We start from the raw sequence: 23,953 nt of genomic DNA on the forward strand, positions 1-23,953 counted from the left end.
GATTAACCTTATCCCGCCTAGGGTGAGCGTAGCAGTCCCTAGGTTACTTGAATAATCGGATTGCTAGTAGATTCGAGGAAAAAAAGCTTTCTTCTACTAGTTTCCGTAGATCCTAGTTACTCTCGCTTCTTCTCTCGTTAGTACGAAATCCCTACTTTTACCTAGGCTTGGGTATCTAGTTTAAGAAGTCGTCTCTTCTGGTGTTGACCTTGCTGATCTGCGGTTTGTCCGTAGCAGAGTAGTAATTGTGAAGTTAACTAAATTAATAGCAACTGTGAGGTTTACTACTGATCAGTGTAGGTTTTACAGGGGGTGAAACGGAATTCCGTTCGTTAATAACAAATAATAGTAAATTGGTTCTAATCGATGGTTTATGATAGTTGAAAGTGGTGTTGTTGACTAGAAGGTGGGGATATTCCCCCTTGGCCTGTCACGTGGGTCTGGGAGGCTTGGGCCTCTCAGCCTGGCGGGCGTGTGGCTGGAAGTGCCACACGACTCCGTATTCCAACTATCGCAACAGAAATAGGGGTCTTACATTCCCCAGAGCCTGGTAGATGGTTAGGGTCTAGTTTGTTGCTATGAAGCTCAACATCAGATGATTGAGCTTCCTACATGGTCTTCAAAACGTGCCACGGGCCGCTCTGCATCCATCGTTGAGCCATGTCGGGCGTTAGAGGCTACTACTGGCGACGTTGCAATCAGACGATTAGTATTGCAAGCGGGACTTCAGCTTGGTTGGTGAGTCCACGCCTGACGCAGACGGAATGGTCAAGTGTCATACGCATGTACTGAATATTAAGAAACTGTAGTCAGTACAATCCATTTTCGTGACTGTCAATCTGCACTTTTCACCTTAAGCTTAGTTTTTCTGTTCAATATGGCCATGTTCTTCAGCTCGTGTAAGCAAGAATCGGGCGCCACAGCTAGAGCTGAAGTCCGCTTTCGTGTTGGGTTTGAAACTGAGTCAAATTAGCATCAACAGTCAGACGTAGAATGAGGGGGCCGCACTCACTTATCAAACAATTTGCCAAGGAATGAACGCGGAGGAAAATCCCCAGAATTGAGAATCTATGTATTTCTATGAATACTTTCCGTGGTTGCTCCATGGCAACTAATCAACATAACACGAGACCCCAGAACAAGGTGATGATCATATCGACGGTCAGTTATAAGATCAGTTGTTATCTCCACCACTATTCGTTCCACAAACACCCATTCTCCTCTGTTTGCCAGAAATTCGTTTCTTCAAGACTTTTCCGTTCTATGCAAATCCACTGTGCAGTCCACTGAATAATTCTATGCATCATGGACAGGGAAAGCATTGTTAAGCTGAGAGATCACTACATCTTCAAAAAAGCCAATGACTTTTTTGATCAAGATGTCGATGGTCATGGATCAGGCATCAGACAGCCAAAATCCATTTCGTACAATGAAAAGGATCAGAAGCTTTCGGATGGCAAGCAGAACCCAGCTTGCAGTCATGGGCGTGTTTTTCGCTTTAACGACGGGTCTCTACTCCTGATCCAGTTCCTGAGGCCAAGGGTCTGGCGCGTCCGTTTCAGTCCCGACAACAAGTCGGGAGAAGACTTTTCCGACTACAATACGTAAGTCGACCGTCCCTACAGCAAGTATCACGAGGATTTTATTACTAAAACATAAAATTCAGTCGCACACTCATTCGCAACACAACATCCGAGCTTATCCGGACCTTGGATGAGGCAGAGCACCTAGACTGGAGAGTGGACCTTGTTGAAGATGACCAGTATTACATCTTACAGTCCGTTGTTAGGACTGAAGGTAAGGAACACAAGGAAATTCAGCTTTGGATCCAGCGAAATCCCTTTCAGATTACTGCTGTGCGTGTTTTGAAAAGTCTTGCTCCTGCACAAGAGCCACCGAAGGCCTCCAACCTGGAGGCTGGCGCCGTAGAAAGCCTACAGTTCTCCAACGAAGTAGAGGGGGGACGCCGGGCTGTAGTCTGGAAAACGAAAACTCGCGGCCTACTTTATGGTGAACACTCTACCGTCTTGTGCCTGGAAAAGTCCATCACTGCCGATTACATGGGCTTCGGAGAGCAAGGAGGTAACAATCTGTTCAAAGACAAACAGTACATGAACTACTTCAGTATGTAAATTCTTTTTCATGCTATGATACATGGCTAACAAAATACAGACTTTGACAATATGAGGTATTATAACGTCTACGGTATTGGGCCAAGTGATGGCAGCGAACCCCTTTACCACTCAGAGCCTTACTGGATTGAGGTCGACGCTCAGCCGGGATATCAAACACAGATCGCGACATTTATTGACAACTACTCTCAAGTATGTGTTGACATTGGTGTCAAAGACTCTTCCGTATTGAGAGTTGCTACTCGTTTCAACGATTTTCAAGGCATTTTTGTTGCTGGAGACAACGTTTCAGATGTCATTCAACGGTACACATCGATTGTTGGTAAGCCCAAACTTAAGCCACGCTACGTTCTTGGCTACCATCAAGGTTGCTATGGATACGACACCCGAGAAATGGTTATGGAAGCGGTTCATCAGTACCGAAAAGCCGGAATCCCTCTTGACGGTATGCATATCGATGTGGATATGCAGGACGACTACCGGACGTTCACTATCGACACACGTGACAAACATTTCCCCGATCCTCAATCCATGTTCAGTGAGCTTCGACAGCTTGGAGTCAAATGCAGCACTAACATCACTCCTTATATCAACAACATCTCGTCGGATACTTACACAACTCTCAAGGAAGGCTTGCAGAATAACTATTTTCTCAAAGACAACCGAGACCTGGATCCTTCTGCCCCGGGCCCTAGCGAGCAACGATATTTGCAGTATGGCCAAGGCAATGTTTACTTCACTGTGCCAAATGACGAGTTCAGAAGACCTGACTATGCTATCCGCGATACCTACCCATTTGCCCAGATATTCAACAGTGGTCAAAATTTTCACGGTGGCATCTCCTATGGATCCAAACTAGGTCACCCAGGACATTATCCTAACCTCAACAACAAGGAAGTCCGCAAATGGTGGGGCAGACAGTACCGATACTTGTTTGAGTGCGGGCTAGACTTCGTATGGCAAGATATGACTTCTCCATGCATCGCGAGCGAGTATGGTGATATGAAATCGTACGTAATCTTGTTTTCCTTCGTCAAGTTCTGAGGAAAGTTGAACTGACTAACATCCTTCTCAAACCTTAGGTTACCATTCCGCTTGCTTTTAGAATCTGATGGCTGGTGCGGAGACCCGAAATCTTCCCCGAAGAAGAGGGCAATAGAGATTTGGTCGTTGTACAGCTACAATCTACACAAAGCGACTTATCATGGCCTCAATCACTTGCATCTTCTTGGCAAGGGTGAGAGAAACGACAAGCTTGCCTGGCGAGAGAACCGACGCAACTTTATCATTGGTCGCGGCAGTTTTGCTGGAAGTCACCGCTTTGCTGGCCTATGGACTGGCGATAACTCTTCTACCTGGGAGTTCCTCAAAATCTCAGTCGCTCAGGTTCTTGCCCTCGGCCTTTCTGGAGTCACAATCTCCGGCGCCGATGTTGGCGGCTTTGAATCAATGGAGACTGAGCTAAACTACGCGAACCCGGAGCTGGTCATTAGATGGTACTCTGCGTACTCGCTACTTCCATGGTTCAGGTAAGCACTAACCGACCGAAATGTTATGGCAGTATTGTGTTTCAATATCCACCATTGCTTACTATCTTACTTAAGGAACCACTATACTCGCCAGCGAAACTGGGTCGAGCAGCCTGATGTTCAGAGAAAGCCAGGCAAATGGTTCCAGGAGCCATATGCATATCAGTTGCACTACGAGCAACACCAAAGCCAATTCACCGGCCGAGAAGCGGAGATTTACAGAGCTGTCCTTCCAACTTGTCGATACTTGATTCGACTGCGCTACTCTTTAATGCAACTGCTCTACGATGCTATGTTTGAGAATATCATCACCGGGTTGCCCATTGCGAGAGCCATGGTGAGTCTTAGCCTACGCCGCATCCAGTTGATGCTAATCAGAAACGCGCCAACCAGCCTATCACTGATGAACTTGATCGTTCTTTATTTTCCAAAGATGTAAGTTAATAGTATCTCAGCTTCGTTTATTATTCCAATTCCTAACGCACAATTAAAGAATCGAGACTTCACCGGTTCTCAGTACATGGTGAGGAACGACCTATTGGTTGCGCCTTCGTTGGAATCAGAAGGGTCATCTGGTAATAAACGGGAGCTCTACCTACCATACCCCGACTCTTGGTTTCCAATGAACCTACGGCCAGATGATCCTTTAGGCGTTCCCCTTTCTCCTCATGCCACGGGCGGCCAGCACATCAGCTACGACTGCCGCATCAGCGAGGATGAAAAGCAAATTCCATTTTCGACTCCGATGTACATTCGCGAAGGTCAGTGAATTCAAAATGCAATCTCCAAAACTCTCTTCATTAACACCTAACAAACTGGTCAGGCGCTATCATTCCTAAGATTGAGGTTCGAGACTTTATCCCAGATCCCAGTACAGCCCAGCAGGATCCCAATCCAATCACCGTTCATCTTTACCCTGGGAAGGAGAATGTGAGTTTTCCATCGTCCAATTGAATCATTCTTTTCACAATCTTAATATTTCAATCACAGACATACGATATGTATCTGGATGATGGCATCTCCAGAGACTGTGCCCCCAAGGGAGCGTGGGAGGAGGATGGACACGGCCATGATGTCAAAGGCCTCTCAGACCCAAAAGCAAACGACAATTATACCAAGGTGTCTTTCAAGCAAGTAAGTGAACCCGCTGAACCAAATTGTCTGTAAATGTGTGTAGAGCAGGAAGCTGATGCGACTGTTAGACGATCTTCAAACAACTTGACATCGCAAGCGATACTGCAAAATACACAAGGCAACTTTGGGCACAGTCTCCTTTCAACAAGTTCAAAGGCGATTTGTCTCAGATTATTGGGCAAGAGTATAAATTTGTCTTCTGGCATCTTGTCCACAGTAATCTTGGCACTGTCCAAGTCTCAGTTGACCGGAGTAACCATCACAGAATCGACGTCAACCACGATGCTCGGGCGACTATTGTCACTATACCCATTGCGGATGTTCATACTCCGGATGGCGTTCGAATTACTGTCAGCGTTGATGCGGACATCTGAGTCAATTTGAAGCCAAAGGAGCCAAGAAATGTAACTGGGGTAAAATTAACTTCATTCCAATTTGACATAAGGCCTGGTGGATTGTATCACTCTTCACTCTTTCCTTGGCTTGAAAAATGTGTGCTGGATGGTATTACCACTTTTAAAACCTGATTTTCTACCTGATGTTCTTCCCCTTCGGACTGCCCCACGTTCGCTTTTTATCGACTTTTCTATAGCTTAATACCAACAAGTCTTTTCAACTAAAACCGCCGAGTACAACGATCTTTTTTGCTCTCTATTGAAACTTTGAACGTGTCTTTTCTGAGATGTATATCTGCATCAACCGAAGGAGGCCTTCTCATTAAGATAGTTTTGTAAAATCTAAGATGACCGCAGAGACTTTGGATACGTATTTCTGGCATTGTAAGAAGAAGGTTTAGATTGTTTGGATAGCTTCAAGAATTGCTCCGCATTGCGACCGTTGATTTCAAGACTTCGTCAAGTGCCCCCTTGTTGAATTCAATTAATCTCCTTTGACAATGCTGATCTCCTTGGCTTCATGTCACTTCCAACAAGTCGCGAATTCAGGGCCATCTTTGTCCGAGGCTCTTGGCAAAGATATTACGTACTTTACCGGAGGAAAAAAAAGTTATAAAATGTGACCAACCAGTTTTGGTTGATGTATCTACAAGATTATTGCTCTGAGTAAGTTACGCTCTACAGCCACTGCCCAATTCTCACACAAAGCTCAACATCTGATCCGTGCCCCATTCCATGTTGATCTTCAATTACACTGAAAGAGCAGGCCTCATCTCAGCTAGTTCTTCGTCTAGCTCTTCATTAGAAACGGTCTGCTCAAGTGCTTGATGCTTGCTTTCCCAGAGCCAAGCCAATTCCTTTGCAGATGTCACCAGAAACAGACTCGCAACAACACTTGCGATTCCGATCATTGCCAGTAAATTGACACTGGCGCGCCAGATTACCCAGTCCAAAAGCAATGCCCACAGAACCTGGGAGTAAATCATAATTGTGGCTGCTGAAGAGGAATCATTGGCGATTCCTGCGGTCAGTAAGTATTCCTAGTTCACGTTTCAGTATGTTGCAATTTACTCGGGGAAGCGGTCAAAGCACTCACCATCGTGAAACCGAATATACCAAGTGGCATCAACTTCAGCCAGGCTATGGGACTCCTAGTCAGATGAATGCTTTTCATAAGGAAAAATGAAATTGTTGTGATAGAAACAACTGTCCAAGAGAAGTAATTGACGCTCAGCAGAGGATGCGCGCGTTGGCCAATGCATCGGATTGCAGTTAATGCAGCCTTGTGGCAGAGTTAGCAGAGTCCATCAGTCAATATAGTTTACTTACTGCTCCTACACAGACGCTTAACAAACCGAAGCCAAAGCCCATCATACGCCCTTTTGTGCCACCATCTGTGACAGTTTGTGTGGCGCTGATCATGGCTGCTTCATGGTCAAATAGGCCGTCTGGTTGCACGACTAGTATAACGCCCAGTAGCGCAACGAGAGCCCCGACACGATCGACCACCTCGAAGGTCCCAAAATCCAGGTATCTCGTCAAGATCATGGCTGCAAGTGGCCCAAGAAAGTTTAACGCAGTAGCTTCACTAAGCTTGAGATACATAATGGAGACTAGCGAGAGATGAACATGACGCCGTTAGGAGGATTTTGAACATGTGGCCCTTACAGTAAAATCCAAAAGCCCCAAACACTCCAGCCATTGCTCTCAAGGCCAAGAGCGGTCTCAGTTCTGGCATCCCCCATGGGAAGTTGGGATCTTGGGTACGCCATAGGAGTAGCGTCGATCCAATACCGGTGATGAGGAATCGAACGAAGAGGACTTGAAAAGGATGAACTGGCGCGTCGCCAGTCTCAAGGAATTTTGCCAGACCATTAAGTGCTGCAGCTGATATCTGAGAGGTCAGGACTAATAATGACGGCTTGTGGCGCTCCAAAAACGACCGACTCGAGCTTTTTTCCATCATGAACAGCAGATCATGGGATGATTGTGCTCAGCGAAAACAATCGCCTTCACCACAACATTCGGAACTTGCACAGCGTCGCCCGCTTAAACGTATAATGCAATACTGCTTTTCCTTCTCAGTGAAAAGGGGGCTATACCTTGGGGAAGCATGAGGGGAAGGAACATAAGCTTCCGGAAACAAAAAGCTATTATGAAACGGATCATGTTCGGTAATTATTTTGGCGAGAGTTACGTGCTCCGTGCTTCTAGTGTTAGGACCCCGGGCCTGGAGCTCGGACCGAACTAGCCAATCTCCTATTCCACGGTCTGAGTCGCAATCGGAGTAATTGAGTTCAGGGCCGAAGTCAATCAACATGCACTATACGAATTGGAACATCGAGTCGCAATGAGGACGGTCTGAAGTTGAGAAATACCGGCGGTTTGGTATGACAGCTAGGAGGACTGCATTCCCGTGCCCATCTGGTTTTCCTTTGAGCTTTGCAATTACTACCTATGATAAGAAATCCAACGATGTCCAACCAATTCACGGTTAATGTTGACAGCCAGACGACCTTGAGTCCACAGAAGCCATTATGGGTGGAACTAGTACAGTTCGGGCTACCAGACCCAAGGACCCCTAACATGTATATGCCATGCATGTTGGCTATCATTGTGTTAGTGTCAGCAGTAGCATTCTCATTCCGCAAGAACAAACTCTCAGCTTTCCCAGTAATAAACGGGACAAAAAATGAGTATCTAATGAATGGGAGGGCGATGCTGGCTCGCGGGATCAAAGATTATGACGGCAAGCCATTCCGAGTAAACACAGGTCTTGGTGAAGGTGTGATTATCCTCAATCCCAGTGTGTTGCCAGAGGTTCGAAACGACCACCGATTCGATTCTACAAAGTTCTTGCTCCAGGTAAGAATATCAAATTAAATCGAATATCAGCATACGGTTCTAATAAAATTCCGACATTTAGTACTGGCAAGCTGGAATTCCTGGTTTCGAACCATACATTGCGTTAGGAACTGAAATCCTTCATAATGTTATCAAATGGAACTTGACTCCTGCGGGAATATGTGAGTATGAGCATGGAGGATATGTCAATGTCTTGTTTTTGATACTAGCTGACTGTCCTTAGCAAAGCTCAATAAACCACTATCGGATGAAGCAGATGCTGCTCTTAGAGATATCTTGACAGATAGCGAGGGTTCGTTGACATTCCCTGAGTGGCAAAGTTTAAATTCTAAAACAATCAAGCAGAATGGCATGAAGTTCTCCTGGGCGATGTTCTCATCCGAATCGTTGCGCGCGTGTCCTCCGTCATCTTCCTTGGACCGGAATTGTGTCGAAACCCCGACTGGCTCAAGATCACAGTCAACTACACCAACAAGGCCACAAACGCAGCCAGAGTTCTTCGTCGATGGCCCGTTTTCATGTACAAGTTCATCCACTGGTTTCTCCCAGAGTGCCAGGAGGTGCGCGCCATGGTTAACGAAGCCCGTGAGACAATCGCGCCAATTTTGGAAAAACGGAGGGCGCAAAAGATAGCAGATCCAGGACTTGAGTACCATGATGCCCTGGACTGGTATGAATCAGCATCGAAAAAAATGAACGTCACCTATGATCCAGCAGCGCAACAACTGGGCCTCTCTGTGTCTGCCATCTTGACTAGCAACGACCTGATGTCACAGAGCCTCATGGACCTTTGTCAGAATACAGACATGTTTGAACCTCTTCGAGCGGAGATTCGATCGGTCCTAGGAGAAGGATGGAAACCTACTACTATCTACAATATGAAACTTTTGGATAGTGTGCTGAAGGAAACTTTGCGCCTGAAGCCTGTGGCGGCTGGTATGTTGCACACCGATTCATTGTTATTGTCTCTTCAGGAACTTTGTGAAAACCAAATGTTTTTGGCACTAAACATCTCACATTGTCTCCACTCGAGCAAAATAACTTTTACTGACTTACTTTAGTTGGTCTCGGCCGTCGAGTCATGTCCGAAGTGCGTCTCAAAGACGGAACCCTCCTCCCCAAAGACTCTGGCATTGCCGTATCAGCCGAGAGGATGTGGGACCCGGAGGTTTACAAAAATCCCCGATCTTTCGACGGCTATCGGTTTTTGCGGGCACGGGAAGCTTCTGAACAGGGTGAAAAGACAGCTCAGCTGGTAAGCACCTCTCCAGAACACCTGGGATTCGGCTTGGGCATTCATGCATGTCCTGGACGCTTTTTTGGGGCAAATACGGTCAAACTGGTCATGTGCCATCTGCTTCTAAAATATGATATCAAGTTAGCAGAGAAAAGTAACACTAAGCCGATGGAGTTTGGATTTTCGATGTTGGCCAACCCCACTGTAAAAGTTCTTGTAAGGCGGAGAAAGGAAGAGATTCGGTTTTAAAGTAATGCTTCACAAAGTCCAATAGTTACGAAAGTAGAGCCTGCACTGCACAGAGATGAAGTGTAGCACAAACAAGTATTGGCGAGCCCAACTGTGCTTTCCTTAGGACTTCATAAAATGCATATCATAACATGCCACATAGCTGTGAAGTCTAGTCCGCCTTTTCTCATTTTGAATAGGTTTGAAGAAGACATGGTCGGTTATACGTACATTGCGGCGTACAAAACTGACGTTTAGGTGCATTGGGAGGTGCCAGTTAGAATTCTTCGCTGGTACATCTCGCTTATGTATAGAAAGAAGCCTGCTTTGCAAAGAAATCAACGATGCTTCCTGCCAATAAATAATCTCGTAAGATCTTGTCTAATTTTCAATTTTATCTTAAGCTGCATGCTATCTAGGTATGCTAGCGCGTGCTTGAATTTCTATGTTGATCTGATCACCTGGACTAACTCCAGGTATTGATCCAACAATGATGCCTCGTCGTTTTCTAAACTTAATCTGCCAAAAAGACCTCCGCAAAATGCAAGATATGGCATGGCTGCCTTAAGGTTTCTCATTTCACCATTGACGAGATAGTAGACAATAAAGCAAAGTGACACTACGAGCAAATGGCCCATGTCCCCCCACCGTGCGCTCGATGACCCAATGTCCCTGTATCTGTAAGTTTTAAGACTCGCGTATGACACAAGACCAATGGAGTAAAACTTACCTTTCCAATCCCTTTTCCCAGAAAAGACCGCTATTTGCAAGCTTCACAACGGCAAAAGCCGATTCAGCAGATCGGTCCATGCATCGGTCTCGCATCTGAGCAGCAACACCTGATACATCCCCATCATCCGCCGCAAATGGTGCAAACCAGGGGCAATGAATGAAGAACACTGCCTTATGGTACATACAGAAGACTCTGAGAGCATTTCTAAGCTGTTTATCATCTTGGATTCCTTGGAGTGTTTTGGCGTTATGCGCTTCATTCAGTGGCGCTGGAAGCCCGTTGACCCACTCATTAAGTACGTGGCAACTGGCTTGAAGACGATCGCGTCGATCAAATGCTGAGGTAGATCTGTTCAATGCGCGAGGACTGTACTGAAATTTGAGGATAGAATGCAATAGTTCTGAAAAAGTGTATGAAACGGCGATCATGTCATCTCCGCAGTCGAAAGACGGAAACCTGCTTCCCCATCCTAAATCAAGGATCTGTAAAAGGTGTCAGCCCCCGCCAAACCTGTGGTGTGGCGTGAAATTTACTTACAGGAAGCATACCGTGATGGATAGCATATTCAGTTTCAAGGCTATATAGGAACCAAACGCTCTTCTGTGCTAGGTCTTGTTCTTGTTCGCTCATGTTTGACTGCTGGCCTCTTGCTGCATGGACAAGACGCAGGTCTCGTGCACAACATACTGCTCCTGTGATTTTCTCCCATACAAGAGACTCATCATATATGCATGATATGACGGCCTAAAAAGTGTCAGAAATGATGTGTTGCAAGTCTATTTTCGTGACATAGGACAGACCATAAGAAGAATTGCCTGCAGAAGCATTTTGTTAGAGTTGTCTATCAAACGAAAAGCCATACTCGGCCATTTTTAAATGTAACATACTTGAAGTTTCAAGAGACTGCTTGGGCAGATTTGAATAGTTTTATAGAGCACTAACGCTGATGCAAGTCGATTAGGAGCGTCACGGACTTCCTCGGTAGTAAGATCATCTCGACTTCGCTGACACATAGCGTAATACCCAATTGACACGATAGATTCAGTAAATGCTATGGCCAGTGGATCAGGGTTAGGCTCGCGTGACTTTTGAATAGTTTGATCAACAACCTCTCTAGTCAAGAAGTTGCTGACGCTGTGCTCCAAGTCAGAATCTGTTAGCCAAAGAGTTGTAGCCAAACGATTGTGATGTCTACTAACGGGCAGCAATCTTTGAAGCAAGCTAAAAGAATATACTGTCAGTGGTTGAATGCGATGGACTTCGGACGTCTTACCATCGCAGTAAAGTGATACAGTGACATCATTTTCAAGGAACCGCCTTGATACGTCAAGCGCATTCTTGCTAGGGGGCATTGCTCGATATCCACAGAGTGCTGTCTTAAGACCGTTGACAATTTTGACCATCTTAGCGCCGCGAGACTCTTTGTTATCGCGAGCAATATAATTAGGAAGACCGTAAAGGTTAGACGCCGCAAAGTCAACATGGATAATCTCATCGATTGCGTTTGTTGAGTTTGTTGTTTTTTCCGTCACGTCAACGGCAGGCTTTGAACTGTTGTCATCGTTGTTGAAGCTAAAAAGCTGTATGGCTGTCAGTCAAAAGAAAAGAAAAGACAGAGCTCTCAGTTGTTTGAACGGCTTTGACTGACCGTGTCGTAATTTGGGGGACTTGTTGTCTCGGATCTGGAGTGTTTGTGACAATCCTTTGGGCGTGTTCCGGGCCCATCCGGCGAAGCAGGAAGTGCATTATCAGGCATTGGAGAGGCGAAGCTGAAATCCAACCCCACAGTAGAATTTGAGTCCGATGGCGTTGTGTTGAGCAACTCCATCAATGCGTCCTCTCCTGGCATTGGCAAGTCCAAAATAGTATTGTAACTGTCAAATTGTGGGATTTCCGGAATTGAAAGCTGAAGGACACAACCCAGATCATCTGCATCGATTCTTTCGTCGTCTCTTCCAGCATGTTCAGTGCAGGTTGGAGAGAACATCGCATTGTTACGAGCAATTTGTGGCCAGACATCATATAGCGGGAGATTCTCGTTTGTGTTTATGTCGAGTCTTCGTGCGCTGGAAGATGCTCGGTTGTTGCCTGTGCCCGTCCTTCGAGGTCGTGGAGCCAGAGGGGGATAGTAACACGCTTGGCCATTACGCTGGGTATTGTACGTTAGAATCCTGTCGATCAAGTTTGTTTTGGAAGTCGCATACATCACAGTTGAGACATGGATCTGCTCCATCGCCTGCCAGTTGTTAGAGCTCTCATATTCACAGTCTTTTGGGAGGCGTTCATACAGCGGACTTTCCTGGCCCTGCATGCTTGGCAAGCGCCTCTGCGACGCGTAATTCTTCGCATGGCGACTGGCTCGAGGGATTTCAGAATCGAAGGCCTGGAAAGTCTTCTAGAATACCCGCGGGAAGGCTAATAGAAGGTTGGGCAACGTGCCGGCATATGAAGTAGACAAGCCAGCGAGTAGGTCGCGTGGAAGGCCAGATAAGCTTGGTCTAAATACTACGATGGTTAAGTTCACCAACAGGAAAAGAGCAAAAGTATCTTAAAGTTCACACCTGCTGATATTCAGATGGTGTAGCATTCGAAAAATGTCGACCCAGGGGAGGTGTAACTCATCATAAAGCAGTCGCTGAAGTGATGCTTATGTGTGACAGGAACCTTGTAGCATACTGATGCGCCCAAGCTTTTTGAGCTTTGAAAGTCTAAAAGCAGACCATAAGAAGCTTGAAGGCCTCGCCCGGAGTCAGCTCTTAGAAGAACGAAGGGGTCGCATGCTATCAGTAATCATTGGCCGAAATTTCCATGGCAGTTGCTGAGGCAGATTCCCCTTAGTTCGTTTCCCTGGAACATCAATTTGACTTTGTTTTCCCCTCACTGCGTAACATTGAGGCTGTTTCGCGCCATTCTGTTTGTGTGTTCACATGGTGATAGGCTTCAATGATGACTCGCCATACTTAGACTGCCATGACAAGGATCCATTGTCCTCGCCATCAGGTCTCTATGTCCTCAAAGCTCCCAAGCCGCTGTGGGGCATCTAAATCCGGTACCGAAAACACAGATCATGAATCAACCATAACAAGCACAGCCGTTGTGTAATGCATTGAATTTTATCGAGTTTTGGAGTGCTGATATCTCCAATCAAGTTTTGGGCCAATTCATTTCAGCCGTAGATCGCGATTTATGATCATCAATCCAACTAGCTCCATGGGGGCTGTCGTTGAGTCAAGAGCAGCGAAACATTGACAGCTAGAAACTTCCACTACTACAGCCATCCCTAAACTCTAGCTTCAGTGTTGCGTAATATGGTAGCAGTAAGGTTAGGATTAGAAGCCGTAGGCATCTTTGACCAGCGCCTGTACCAAACTCCTCACAACTTCATCAACCCGGACATCAAAAACCTTGAACCTGGCGGTGGCTTGAGTCAGACTCATGCTACGCTGTAGTTTCCGAGCTGCTACTAGGCGCCGAGATGTCTAATGGGTTCATTCCGTCGGCCAGACTAAAGGGAATACCCTGTGACTCTATAGTGGCATTCAACCTCGCCTACGGCAGTACATCCGAACGATGCAGTGTACCATAATCAGCAGTTGCTTCCACAAAGCCGGGTATGCAGCTTGAAGATAAGAGGACGCAGAAACCGCTTGTTTAATCGCTCGATCTCGCACAGTTGTGATTTGCCCCACTCTCCAAACACGAGGATCTCATATTGTCCATCACGGAGGAGTATACGCTCACATGCTCCAACCCCCCTGTCAACAATGAGTGCACCCTCTATCGCTTCCCAGAAGGATGTCAGCTGCCAACCGAATGTAGCTATCGCGAAGGAGGCGAGGCACTATGTCGACCACCGACCTCCCTACCCAGAATCAATGTGGAATCTCTGGACAAGCTACCATGATGGGCCTCTTCAAACTGTCCACGACATAGGCTCTGGTAGTGGTAATGGCGCAGATGGACTACTTATGCACGTAAAGACGCCTATGAAGCATGTCGTGTTGACGGAGCCGCGGGAAATAAACATACAGGACTGCCGCGCGCGGTTCAGAGACCGTTTTCCCGGTACCGAGTTCACCTATCGCATTTGTGGCGGTGAAGATCCTTGGGAAACTCCCGCCGGCTTGGGAGCTGTCGACTTCGTAATGGCATGCGAATCTTTGCACTGGACCATTATCGAGCCTACACTTCAAAATGTAGCAAAGAGTCTCCGCAAAGGCGGTACATTTGCGGCTGTCGTCTACGGGCCCTTTCCCGGTATTGCCAACAACCAAAAAGCGAACGAAGCATTCAAAGAATTTATCGGCGAACATGCTGCTCACCTATTGAAGCAAGACTGGCTGAACGAAAACTGGAAGAGGGCAGCAAGGCAAATGTTTCACGGCATGGACTGTGTGCCACTCAGGGACGATGTTTGGCAGGATGTCAAACGTATCGAGATAAACTGTCGGGATGGTTGGTATGCCAGAGACTATGAACCTATCAAAGGCACTGCGGATTCTGTTACTCATCTGGGGCCTTTTGAAAAGATTTCTGTGGATGACAATGCGGACTGGCAAATTTCGGCTTCGACTGAGTGGTTGAGGGAATCACTGAATTCAATGCGCTTTGGATTTACTGAAAAGTCATGGGAATCTTCAAAGTGGCTGGAAATGGAGCAATCTGTGGGCAACATGCCACTTGAGCTACAATGGCAAGTTCAAATGATTCTTGCGAGGAAGAAGAACTGAAGGCTTGGTTTAAAAAGACCCTTTAGATTATATTATAAATTTTTGAGGCTCTTTATTGGTGTACGTGGCTTTTTACGGTCAGTATAATAATGTAAGTGATGTAGATTGAAAATGCGGTCCAAACGGCATGCAGCTGATTTATAATTGAGAACACAATGCTTCGAGAGGGCTTTGAAAATCAACTTTTTCTACATTGTAGTCATTGAAACTTTTCTGTATAGGGTTGTGGGAAGATATTAAAAAGGGTTAGTGAAAGGCACATATGCGAGTGGATTCTTTGTTTTTAGAGTTCTTGTTTGCTTTGTAAAAAAGAGTACTTCTCCCATCGAATAGATCAATGGAAACGGATTATCAAGTGTTTTATAAAGTCCATTAGCATCTTACGATGTAAGCCTGACTCCGTCACAAACTACAGTTGTTAAGCAGACATAGTCAAACAAAATCTTGATCTCAAAATCAGCAAGTTGCCCATGTTAAAGATAGAGGCTTGTCACAGCTCTTGGCATTTCTTTTTAGTAGTGATTGCTCTCGCTCAGGCTGGAGTCATTGGCAGCGTATCAATAAAAATAACGTGATTCAAGACATGTATATAACTCTACAGAGTGGGGTCAAAAGTCTGAAGCCACCCTCTATTTCCCAGCTACCTGCATTTTAACCATACCACTTCAAACAGCTATAAAACAGCTAACTTTTCGATTTCTATAGTAATACTATAGTGAAATTAAACGCTGAAGTTTGCTTTTTAATACCGTATATACCATCCCTATGCTTTAATTACTACCTCTAAGCGGCGCGGCAGAGACTTAATAAGCTTCTATATTCTTATCTAGGGTATAGCTTCCTACGCTATAGTAAGCTATGTTTTAAAGAGATCGATATCCAGCGCGTTCTTTTTTAAATTTAATACGTCTAGGTATAAGCGACGTAGGTTATTCTTTATTATCTACTAAACATGCTTAATAAGGTTAAGATCAGGCAAATATAGTAGCTACTTAAGCTAGGAGATCCCCTAGCTTAATAGCTACTTTATTATTTTTGCTAAGCTATAAATAGGCGTGTTATCTTAAATAAAATGCCTTATATCGTCTATAGTAGGGAGATATCTTTCTTCTAAGTACTTAATATAGCTATTTAAGCTATAGCCTTACCTTTCGGTAGTCTTATCTCTCGTAAAGAAGATTAACTTGCTTCGGTCTTCCCTCTATATTATTACCTATACTATAATCGAGATATTTGCTTTTATATAGCTAATAAGGTTAATAAACTTAGAATCCTAGCGTTCGTAAGGTAATCTAAAAACCTAGGCGGAAAGGCTTAACGTATTATTCTAGTAAGAAGACTTATTAAAGAACTAGGCTTAAAAGAATTCTAATTAGCTTAAGAATTGCTCGAAAGGGTCTAATCGTAAGAAGGAGTATAGTAATTAATTCTTCTACGTTTATAAGCTACTTACTGTCACAGTTCTTCCTGCTAGCACGTAGCTATAACAGGCAGAGGTCGGAACCGTAATAAGAATAGAGATGTAAATAGAATAGTATAGAAGTCAAACAAACGGTTATAAGGTAATAAATAACGATAAATTAATAAACGTAGGTATAAGTAGTTAGTCTTCTATTAAGTTAGCCTACTAACGATAATACTATTAAAGGCGTCTCTTATACGGGTACGGCTAGTACGTAAGATATTATATACCCTTGATAACTATTTATAAAACTATAATAAGTACCCCTCTTAAAAAAAAACGATCGTCCTAATCGATAGTAAAATAAAAACTAATTATATAAATTTATCCTTTTTATTTCCTATCTATCGCGAAGAATTATAACCTTAATAATAAAATCCTATCTTAATTATAGTCTAGCATATTACTAAAGTAGCTTTGCTTAACTAGGCTTGCGATACTTTCGGTAGTAATATACTTATCGCCTTTCTATAGCTTAGTAATAGCTTTATATAGTTCTACGATCTTACCGCGGAGGACTATAATTTTATTATCCTTAGTAGCGATAACGCGGTTGACTTCTATAGCGATTATATCCTTACTAGTAGCTATTGCTTCGAGTACTTTAAGGCGATCATTAACGCTTACGACGTCGATAGTAGACTAGACTTTCTCGTTAAGTTTATTAAAGCAAAGGATAATCTCCTTATTAACGCTATTAACGATTTTCTTTATATTCTTAGTAACCGTCTTATTTATTTTATAAATATTACTTTCGAAAGTCTAAAACGCTTTTTCTATATTCTTAAGTTACTTATAAGTAGTTATATCGGTAATAGTTATATAGCTAATATTTATAAGTAAGGGAACTAAGAAAAAGTCGGCTTAGTAAATAGTAATAAGGTAGCTTATAATAATACTATTAACTTAACTATTACTAATATAAAAAATAGTTATAAAAACCTAGGCATAGGATAGTAAGTATTTTATATATAAGGCGTTATTATTATATATAGTATAAGCGTATTTATAAGCGTCTTAAACGTAATAAATAAATAGGTTAGAAAAAAGGGTAGCTAGGCTAGTAAAGTTATTAAGATAAGCCTCGATCTCCTTAAGCAATATATTATCTAGGTAAAAAGCAAATATATCCTAGGCATGCTTTTTAATATCTTAGACCTAGGTATTATCAACCTTAGTAGTAATATGCTTTTTCTTCTTAAAGGTATTAGACTTCTTACTAGCTTTAGCCTTCTTAGCCTTAGGGGTAGGAATAGCCTTAATAGCTAAGGCGTTAGACTCTTCTTCCTTACTAGATTTATTAACTAGCTTAGGGTTGCTTTTCTTAGCCTTAGTCTTAGCCTTGCCTTTGCTAGTCTTCTTAGGCTAGTCTTCCTTAACCGTCTCGGTAGGTTTAGTATAGGCTTTATAAGCCTTATTAGCCTTATTAGCATCGAATATAATAATATCTTACTAGTTACTAGTATATTTAGTAGTAGCTATAGTAATTTCCTTAGTAACGCTTTTACTAATAATATAAAGTTCTTTATCGGCTAGGCTAAAGTTATCTCTAAGGTTCTTATCGTCGGTCTAAGTCTTATTATTACCTTCGTTACTTCCGGGGGCTGCGATAGAGCCGGTAAGGGTTTTAGCAATCTTATTAGTATCTTAGTAAGTACGTTAGGAAGATATCTTCGCGTTCTTAATATCGAATCTTATAATTAAGACGTATAATAGTAATAAGTTAAAAGTCTTAATAAGAATAGAAAAGGTTTATAATATATTATAAAGTAGGAGATTTATTAATTTTTTATTATATAGGTAGAAGTAAGATTTATATAATAGGAAAAGTTTACTTTCGTAGTAATAATAGTAAAAGTAAAAAGGTAAAGTTTTTTACTACTTATAAAGTAAGTACTTACAAAAGGAAAGAATAAGTATTTTATACGAAATTCTATTATATTAATAAAAAGAATAATCTTATTAATATTGCTTTATTAAGAATTAGCTATTTTATTATAAAATAGCGACGTTATTTTAGTTATTTCGTTATTAGTATTGCTTAGAGCGGTAGGTTAGTATAACCTTTACGTCGATAGGATATCTTGCTTTATACTTATTAACAAGCTTTACTACGTTAGTCTTAAGCGATTCGCAAAGCTCTTAAGTATCAAACCTTATAGTAAATCCTTTTTAATAAACAAGATATTCGATCTTTAGCTTCTGTTTTCTCTAGTTAATTCTATAGCTTACGATATAGTCGATTTCTTATTCTTTACTACTGTTAACCTTAATAAGTTAAGGTAGCTATTATTTACGGTTAAATAGGTCGTCTCCTTAGGCTAGCTTATATAGCTATATTATTAATAGGATTAGAAAAATTCGCTAATAAGCCGAGAGGTCGACTTCGTAAGCTATTAGGCTTATAATTCGAATAATTCGAAAGAGGCTTATATATCGTAACGTCTACTTATTATAGCGTTAGCTAGGTAAGTAAAAGCCTTTCCTTAGTCTTATCTAAACCTTATTGCTAATAAAGAATCTAACGTCTAAGTACTTTTTATTATAGCGTTCCTTTCTTAATAAGTTTGCTATATCGATTAAAGCCGCTACCTTATCCTAATATATCTTTCTTATAACGTCGATAGACTTAGTTAAAGCGTCCTTTTCTACGATAATATCGAAAGTACTTCGAGGCTTAAATCTATATACGACCTTATTAGGAGATCTCTCGATCGTTACGGTATACGAGTTATTAAGGTTATATTATAATGCTAAGAAAATCTCTAGCTATAAGGTTTCTAAGTATTTTAAAAGCTAGAATCGGATTATAATTTCTGCTATTTAGTTTATTTTCTTATTCTAGCTATTAGTTTATAAGTAGTAAGCTATCGATAAAAGTAGTTTTACTCCGAAAGTATAGAATATCATAGTCTAAACGGCTAAGATAAACTTAAGGTCTTTATTACTAATAATACGACGTAAAAGTCCCTAGTTAGCTAGTTAGAAAGCCTTAATAAGGACTATTACCTACTCCTTAGCTTTATACGTAGTATAGCTTAGTAAAAGTATAACTTTCTTCGAGAATTTATCTATTATAAGCATAAGCATATTAAACTACTTAAATCTAGGTAATACTTATAAACTCCTTTATACTTCTACTTTTAGTAAATCGGTAATAAAGTCGATTATTACGGTATCGAAAGGGATTCTTACGACTAAAATCGGCTATAAGGTACTTAATAGTCTTTACTAGTCGACTTAGTTTTCTTTATATCTTAGGTAGTAAGCGATATATCGCTTTACTACCGATTGCTTATTTCGTATCTAGAAGCTAGCTAGCTTTACTAGTATACGGTTTATATTAAAATAATACTTTTAATTATAAGCAAGGCTAAGAACTTTTACGACGGCTTTATATAGGATATATAGCCTTTTTATCTTATTATATATATAATAGAATAAGAAGTTTATCCTTAATAGTTATTATAAGGAGATTTAATAACGAATCGGTATACGCCTTTCGTTCTAAGCACGATTTTCCTTATCGTCTACCTCCTTAAGTAACTACTACTTATTATTACTTTCTCGTTATCTTATAAGTTACTAAATAAGTTTTCTATACTTTAGGTCGGCTTCGTAATTTTTAACGATAGTCTTAGCAAAGTCTTTACTTATCTTAATTATAAACCTGCTTAGTTCTCTTAGCTGTTTATCGTCTTCTAAGTTAAAAGCTACGATATTTTTATTGTCGTAGATATCTATAAGTATATTACTTTCTTTAAACGGGTTTGCTTTACTTATTACTATTAGTAATAGTAGACGTAAGAAAGCGTTAAGTATAACGTTAAGTTTCCTTAAGACGTAAGTAATATTAAGGTTAAATTAAGAAAGGTAATTAGTAATACTTACTAACCGAAGGTTTGTTTTATTAAGATCTATTATTCTTAACGATATATAAGTAAGAATTCCCTTTATAATTATATAGTCTATAAGGATTTATACTAGGTTCTTATTTAATTATATTATTTTCTTAAGTTTCCTAACTATTTATATTACTATTACTACCTCCGCCTTAGTCGCGAAGTATTACTTCTTTATTAAGGATATTATTTTTAAAAGAAATAGTATTAGTTAGATATGCTTTTATAAGATATCTTTTTTAAGAATTCCTATGCTATCCTAGGTAATATCTATCTAAAATACTATAAGCTTAAATCCTCTTTTATAAGCGTCGATCTTAAAAAATAAAGGTTTTTCTAAGTTATAATAGTATCTTACAACCTAGTCGTAAAGGTTTTTTTATAACGTTTCCTATACTTCCGTTTCTTCTAGCGTTAGCTTAAAAGTCGTATATTAAAACCGTTTAGTTTTTATAGCCTTATTAAGGCTTGTTAGCAACTAGTCTATCTTATATAGGATCGTAGCTAGCTTGGTTTTCCTTTCGTTAAGGGGGGCTGTAATTACGTCGTATTATAAAATATCTTTTTAAAGCTATCTTACTATTCTAAGGTATTTCTTAAGATTGATAAGGTTTTTTAAAAACCTAAGATTCTTAAATATAGCGATTCGATCGTCTATTTTATATATCCCTTATCCGTCTATAATATAGCTAAGAAGTTTTATAAAAAGGAAACTAGTAAATAACTTTTTCGCTATTATATTAAGCTTATTATTATTAATTATATTAAAGACTATTTTAATATACTTAAGGTAGTTTTCGTCGGTATTATTAAAAATTACGATATCGTTAATATATATATAAACGAAGTATTTATAGTCTTAGAAGATGCGATTTATAAATTGTTAAGCGTAAGCTAGTAAGTTCTTAAATCCTATAAGTACTATGTTTAAGATCTCGATACTATAAGGACTTATTACTACTATCTTATTACGATACTTTGAATAGATAAGTAATTAGTAAAAAAACCTAGTAACGTTAAAGAAAGTAATTCTTTTCTTACTACGAATCGCGTTTATAATATCGTCTTAGTCTAGCAAAAGGTAAATATCTAAGACTACTAGACGGTTAAGTAGGCGTAAGTCTATAACTACTTTAGGTTTTCTTATAGTCTCTATTTATTACTATATAATAAAAAGAAGATAAGTAATTAGGATTAGCTTGCTATTAGCTTAATCTATCTTTCCCTTAGTATAAAGTTAGCTATAGGTTTCGTCTAAAACCGTAAGGTCTTTAAGACTAAGTAGATAAACCTTTATATTAGTTTTTTAATTTTACTATCCGTCGATAAGGTTGATTCGTATATGTTCCTCGTCGGGGAGTAATATAATACCTTTATTATAATAAATATCATACTTATTAAGGATTTTCTATAGTTATTACGTAAATTCCTTATCGAAGTTATATATCTTAACGCTATACTTACTAAGAATTACTAGTATATCGTCTAGTTTAGAAATTCTATAGTCTAGTATCTTGTCTATCTATAGTTTAGTACTTCCTTCTAAGGTACTTTCCTTATTAGTTATATTAAATATTATGTTATCCTACTTATTTTTAGCTTCAAGGTTGCTAAGTAAGATACTTATATCCCTTAGTAGTTATTTCGTTGTTACGGCCAGCTAACTGACAGTGGGTTTGTGTTAACAGTAAGCCAGGGATTGAGAGTAGTAACAGTCGTTCCGTGGTCCTGGTCGAATAGATCGTAGATCTTCAAAGGTCTTGGTGATCAGTCAAGGCCTCAACAAGAGTCGTAGAGTAGTCGTCACTTAGGTATAACGTCGCACACCCACTTCTCGCACACCCCCACATTTCGCACACCCATAAATTGGGTCATCATGAGGTATTCATCAACTTCATAACTATAAGTCTGATTCGTCTCCTGCAACTGTGATACTATCGCCAGTTTTAATAGGTAATTCAGGCTCGCTAGATTCATCTGAGCTATCCTCAATTTCGCCAGCCTCAATTTGGGCTTTGTGAATTGCCTCAATGTTGGCAAACTTCGAATTTGGGCTCATTTGGACCTTACGCCGCTTCCGTACCATTCCAGCCTCAACTTCTGCTTCCAACATTGCAATCTTCTTCTCTGCTGTAGCCAATTGATAGTCCTTTTCATCAAATCCCTTTTGAACCTTCCGAAACAACAGTCGCTGCGTTTGCTGATCTTTATCCAACTTGCTGAATAAGCTAAGTTGATCATATAGATCAACTGTCTTCTTGGGCGTTGACCAGGCTACTATGGATGTAGCAGATGCCCAGTTTTCGTCTTTTCCACCATCAGAGGCCCTCATAGGCGTAGAATAGCCTGGCTTTGAGGGCTTGGAAGCATTCTCAAGCAGTAGAGGGCTCATGAGCGGTCGAGCTATCGAAATGGGCCATAGTCCTGTTGCTTTCCAGCCGCTTCTGATATTCTTGCTTGAAAATGCCATCTGGCGTGCTTTTCCATAGCAGGTAAGAAAGTTCCGTTTGCCTACAACTGTAGAATCGTTGTGTTGAATGAGGTATCCAAGCTCTTTTCGATAGGTCGCCTTGAGAGGCCCAAAGACTGCTTGGTCTAGAGGTTGGAGAACGTGGGATGTATGTAGCGGTAGGAAAAGGAGATATATCTTGTGTTTATAACAGAGATACATAAATTCTGTTGTTTCATGACTGCCATGACCGTCTAGGATCAATAGTCTCTGCTCAGAGGGATGATCAGGCTTAGTCAGAGGGATAAAGATGTTCTCAAGCCATTCCACAGCTGTAGAGTCTGAAGTCCAGCCATTCTCAGTTGCTGTGAACTTCCAACCACTGTAAATATCACGTTTATGGATATCAAGAGGAAACCATTGTTGTTAAACCGATTTCCCTCGATAAATAACAAGTGGAGGAAGCGCCTGACCAGTTGCAGAGTGTTACGACCCGACAGTTAACAGACCACTAACGACGACCCCGCAGGGGCTCAGCGGTTATAGGTTGATTGATTGATTGATTAATTCCTACACGGTTATGAAGCCGCTCTTATGCTAGCAGCTATGCCCGGAAAGCGGGGTTTGGCAGACAGCCGAAGCATCGACGATAAACCGCGACGCCCCACTTCGCCCTGTTGTTGGATCAGGACCAGCTGTCCCCAAGCTCCCACTATGCTATCTATTCTTGTGTGTTTATGCCCTCTGTTGAAGATTGTTGTCCTCCTGCCTGCTCTCTCGCTTGGTGTTGCCTTCTAGAATCCTTCTTTCGCGTCCTCCTACTTCGGTTCTGTTGGTGCTAGGCACCATGTCTGGTTCTGTATACCTATAGTCTCCCCCCAGCCCTCAGCTTCGTCTCTTTATCTTGTCCGCATCCTCTCAGACTCGCATGTGCTATATCTCAGTTGAATCTGTAAATCTTTTTGTTGCCTCATGCTGGGTTCCTATGTGGCTCTATGTTTCCATCTTTCGACCACCACCTCTATCCACCGCCTGGAGTCGGACTCAATCCGCAAAACACAATGCTCCAACCGCTTCGATTCGTCCGATTACTAAGTATGAGAGCTCGTACACAGATTCCGCAGACATTGTCATACGTTGAAGGGGCGACAATCCTT

At 41.6% G+C, this 23,953-nt stretch overlaps 6 protein-coding genes across 6 annotated transcripts; 3 read left to right on the forward strand and 3 right to left on the reverse strand.

Moving 5' to 3' along the window:
* Positions 1–1,305: 1,305 nt before the first annotated feature.
* Positions 1,306–5,169, forward strand: CTRU02_211697 (alpha-1,4-glucan lyase; the record flags this gene model as incomplete). Its single annotated transcript, XM_070205688.1, has 10 exons — positions 1,306–1,604; positions 1,667–2,124; positions 2,173–3,142; positions 3,215–3,661; positions 3,737–3,998; positions 4,055–4,096; positions 4,155–4,422; positions 4,485–4,591; positions 4,652–4,795; positions 4,864–5,169. 10 exons carry the CDS (start codon positions 1,306–1,308, stop codon positions 5,167–5,169), a joined length of 3,303 nt encoding a protein of 1,100 aa, XP_070060501.1.
* Positions 5,170–5,939: 770 nt separating this feature from the next.
* CTRU02_211698 (integral membrane protein duf6) lies at positions 5,940–7,153 on the reverse strand (the record flags this gene model as incomplete). The annotated part of the gene is made up of 4 exons (XM_036733750.2): positions 5,940–6,230; positions 6,287–6,472; positions 6,520–6,803; positions 6,859–7,153. 4 exons carry the CDS (start codon positions 7,151–7,153, stop codon positions 5,940–5,942), a joined length of 1,056 nt encoding a protein of 351 aa, XP_036574544.2.
* Positions 7,154–7,665: 512 nt separating this feature from the next.
* Positions 7,666–9,541, forward strand: CTRU02_211699 (cytochrome p450; the record flags this gene model as incomplete). The annotated part of the gene is made up of 5 exons (XM_036733751.1): positions 7,666–8,055; positions 8,117–8,216; positions 8,279–8,347; positions 8,401–8,991; positions 9,117–9,541. 5 exons carry the CDS (start codon positions 7,666–7,668, stop codon positions 9,539–9,541), a joined length of 1,575 nt encoding a protein of 524 aa, XP_036574545.1.
* Positions 9,542–9,963: 422 nt separating this feature from the next.
* On the reverse strand, positions 9,964–12,564 carry CTRU02_211700 (C6 transcription factor; the record flags this gene model as incomplete). The annotated part of the gene is made up of 8 exons (XM_070205689.1): positions 9,964–10,192; positions 10,251–10,735; positions 10,791–10,997; positions 11,054–11,068; positions 11,141–11,387; positions 11,453–11,474; positions 11,527–11,833; positions 11,902–12,564. 8 exons carry the CDS (start codon positions 12,562–12,564, stop codon positions 9,964–9,966), a joined length of 2,175 nt encoding a protein of 724 aa, XP_070060502.1.
* A 1,453-nt stretch (positions 12,565–14,017) lies between these two features.
* CTRU02_211701 (yhr209w-like protein) lies at positions 14,018–14,983 on the forward strand (the record flags this gene model as incomplete). The annotated part of the gene is made up of 1 exon (XM_036733753.1): positions 14,018–14,983. The coding sequence occupies one exon, from the start codon at positions 14,018–14,020 to the stop codon at positions 14,981–14,983; it is 966 nt and encodes a 321-aa protein (XP_036574547.1).
* Positions 14,984–22,247: 7,264 nt separating this feature from the next.
* On the reverse strand, positions 22,248–23,924 carry CTRU02_211702 (transposase; the record flags this gene model as incomplete). The annotated part of the gene is made up of 2 exons (XM_070205690.1): positions 22,248–23,178; positions 23,908–23,924. The coding sequence occupies 2 exons, from the start codon at positions 23,922–23,924 to the stop codon at positions 22,248–22,250; spliced, it is 948 nt and encodes a 315-aa protein (XP_070060503.1).
* Between the last annotated feature and the right edge of the window lie 29 nt (positions 23,925–23,953).

This window comes from Colletotrichum truncatum (assembly GCF_014235925.2).
Source record: "Colletotrichum truncatum strain CMES1059 chromosome Unknown Contig_0008, whole genome shotgun sequence".
NCBI lineage: Eukaryota > Fungi > Ascomycota > Sordariomycetes > Glomerellales > Glomerellaceae > Colletotrichum > Colletotrichum truncatum.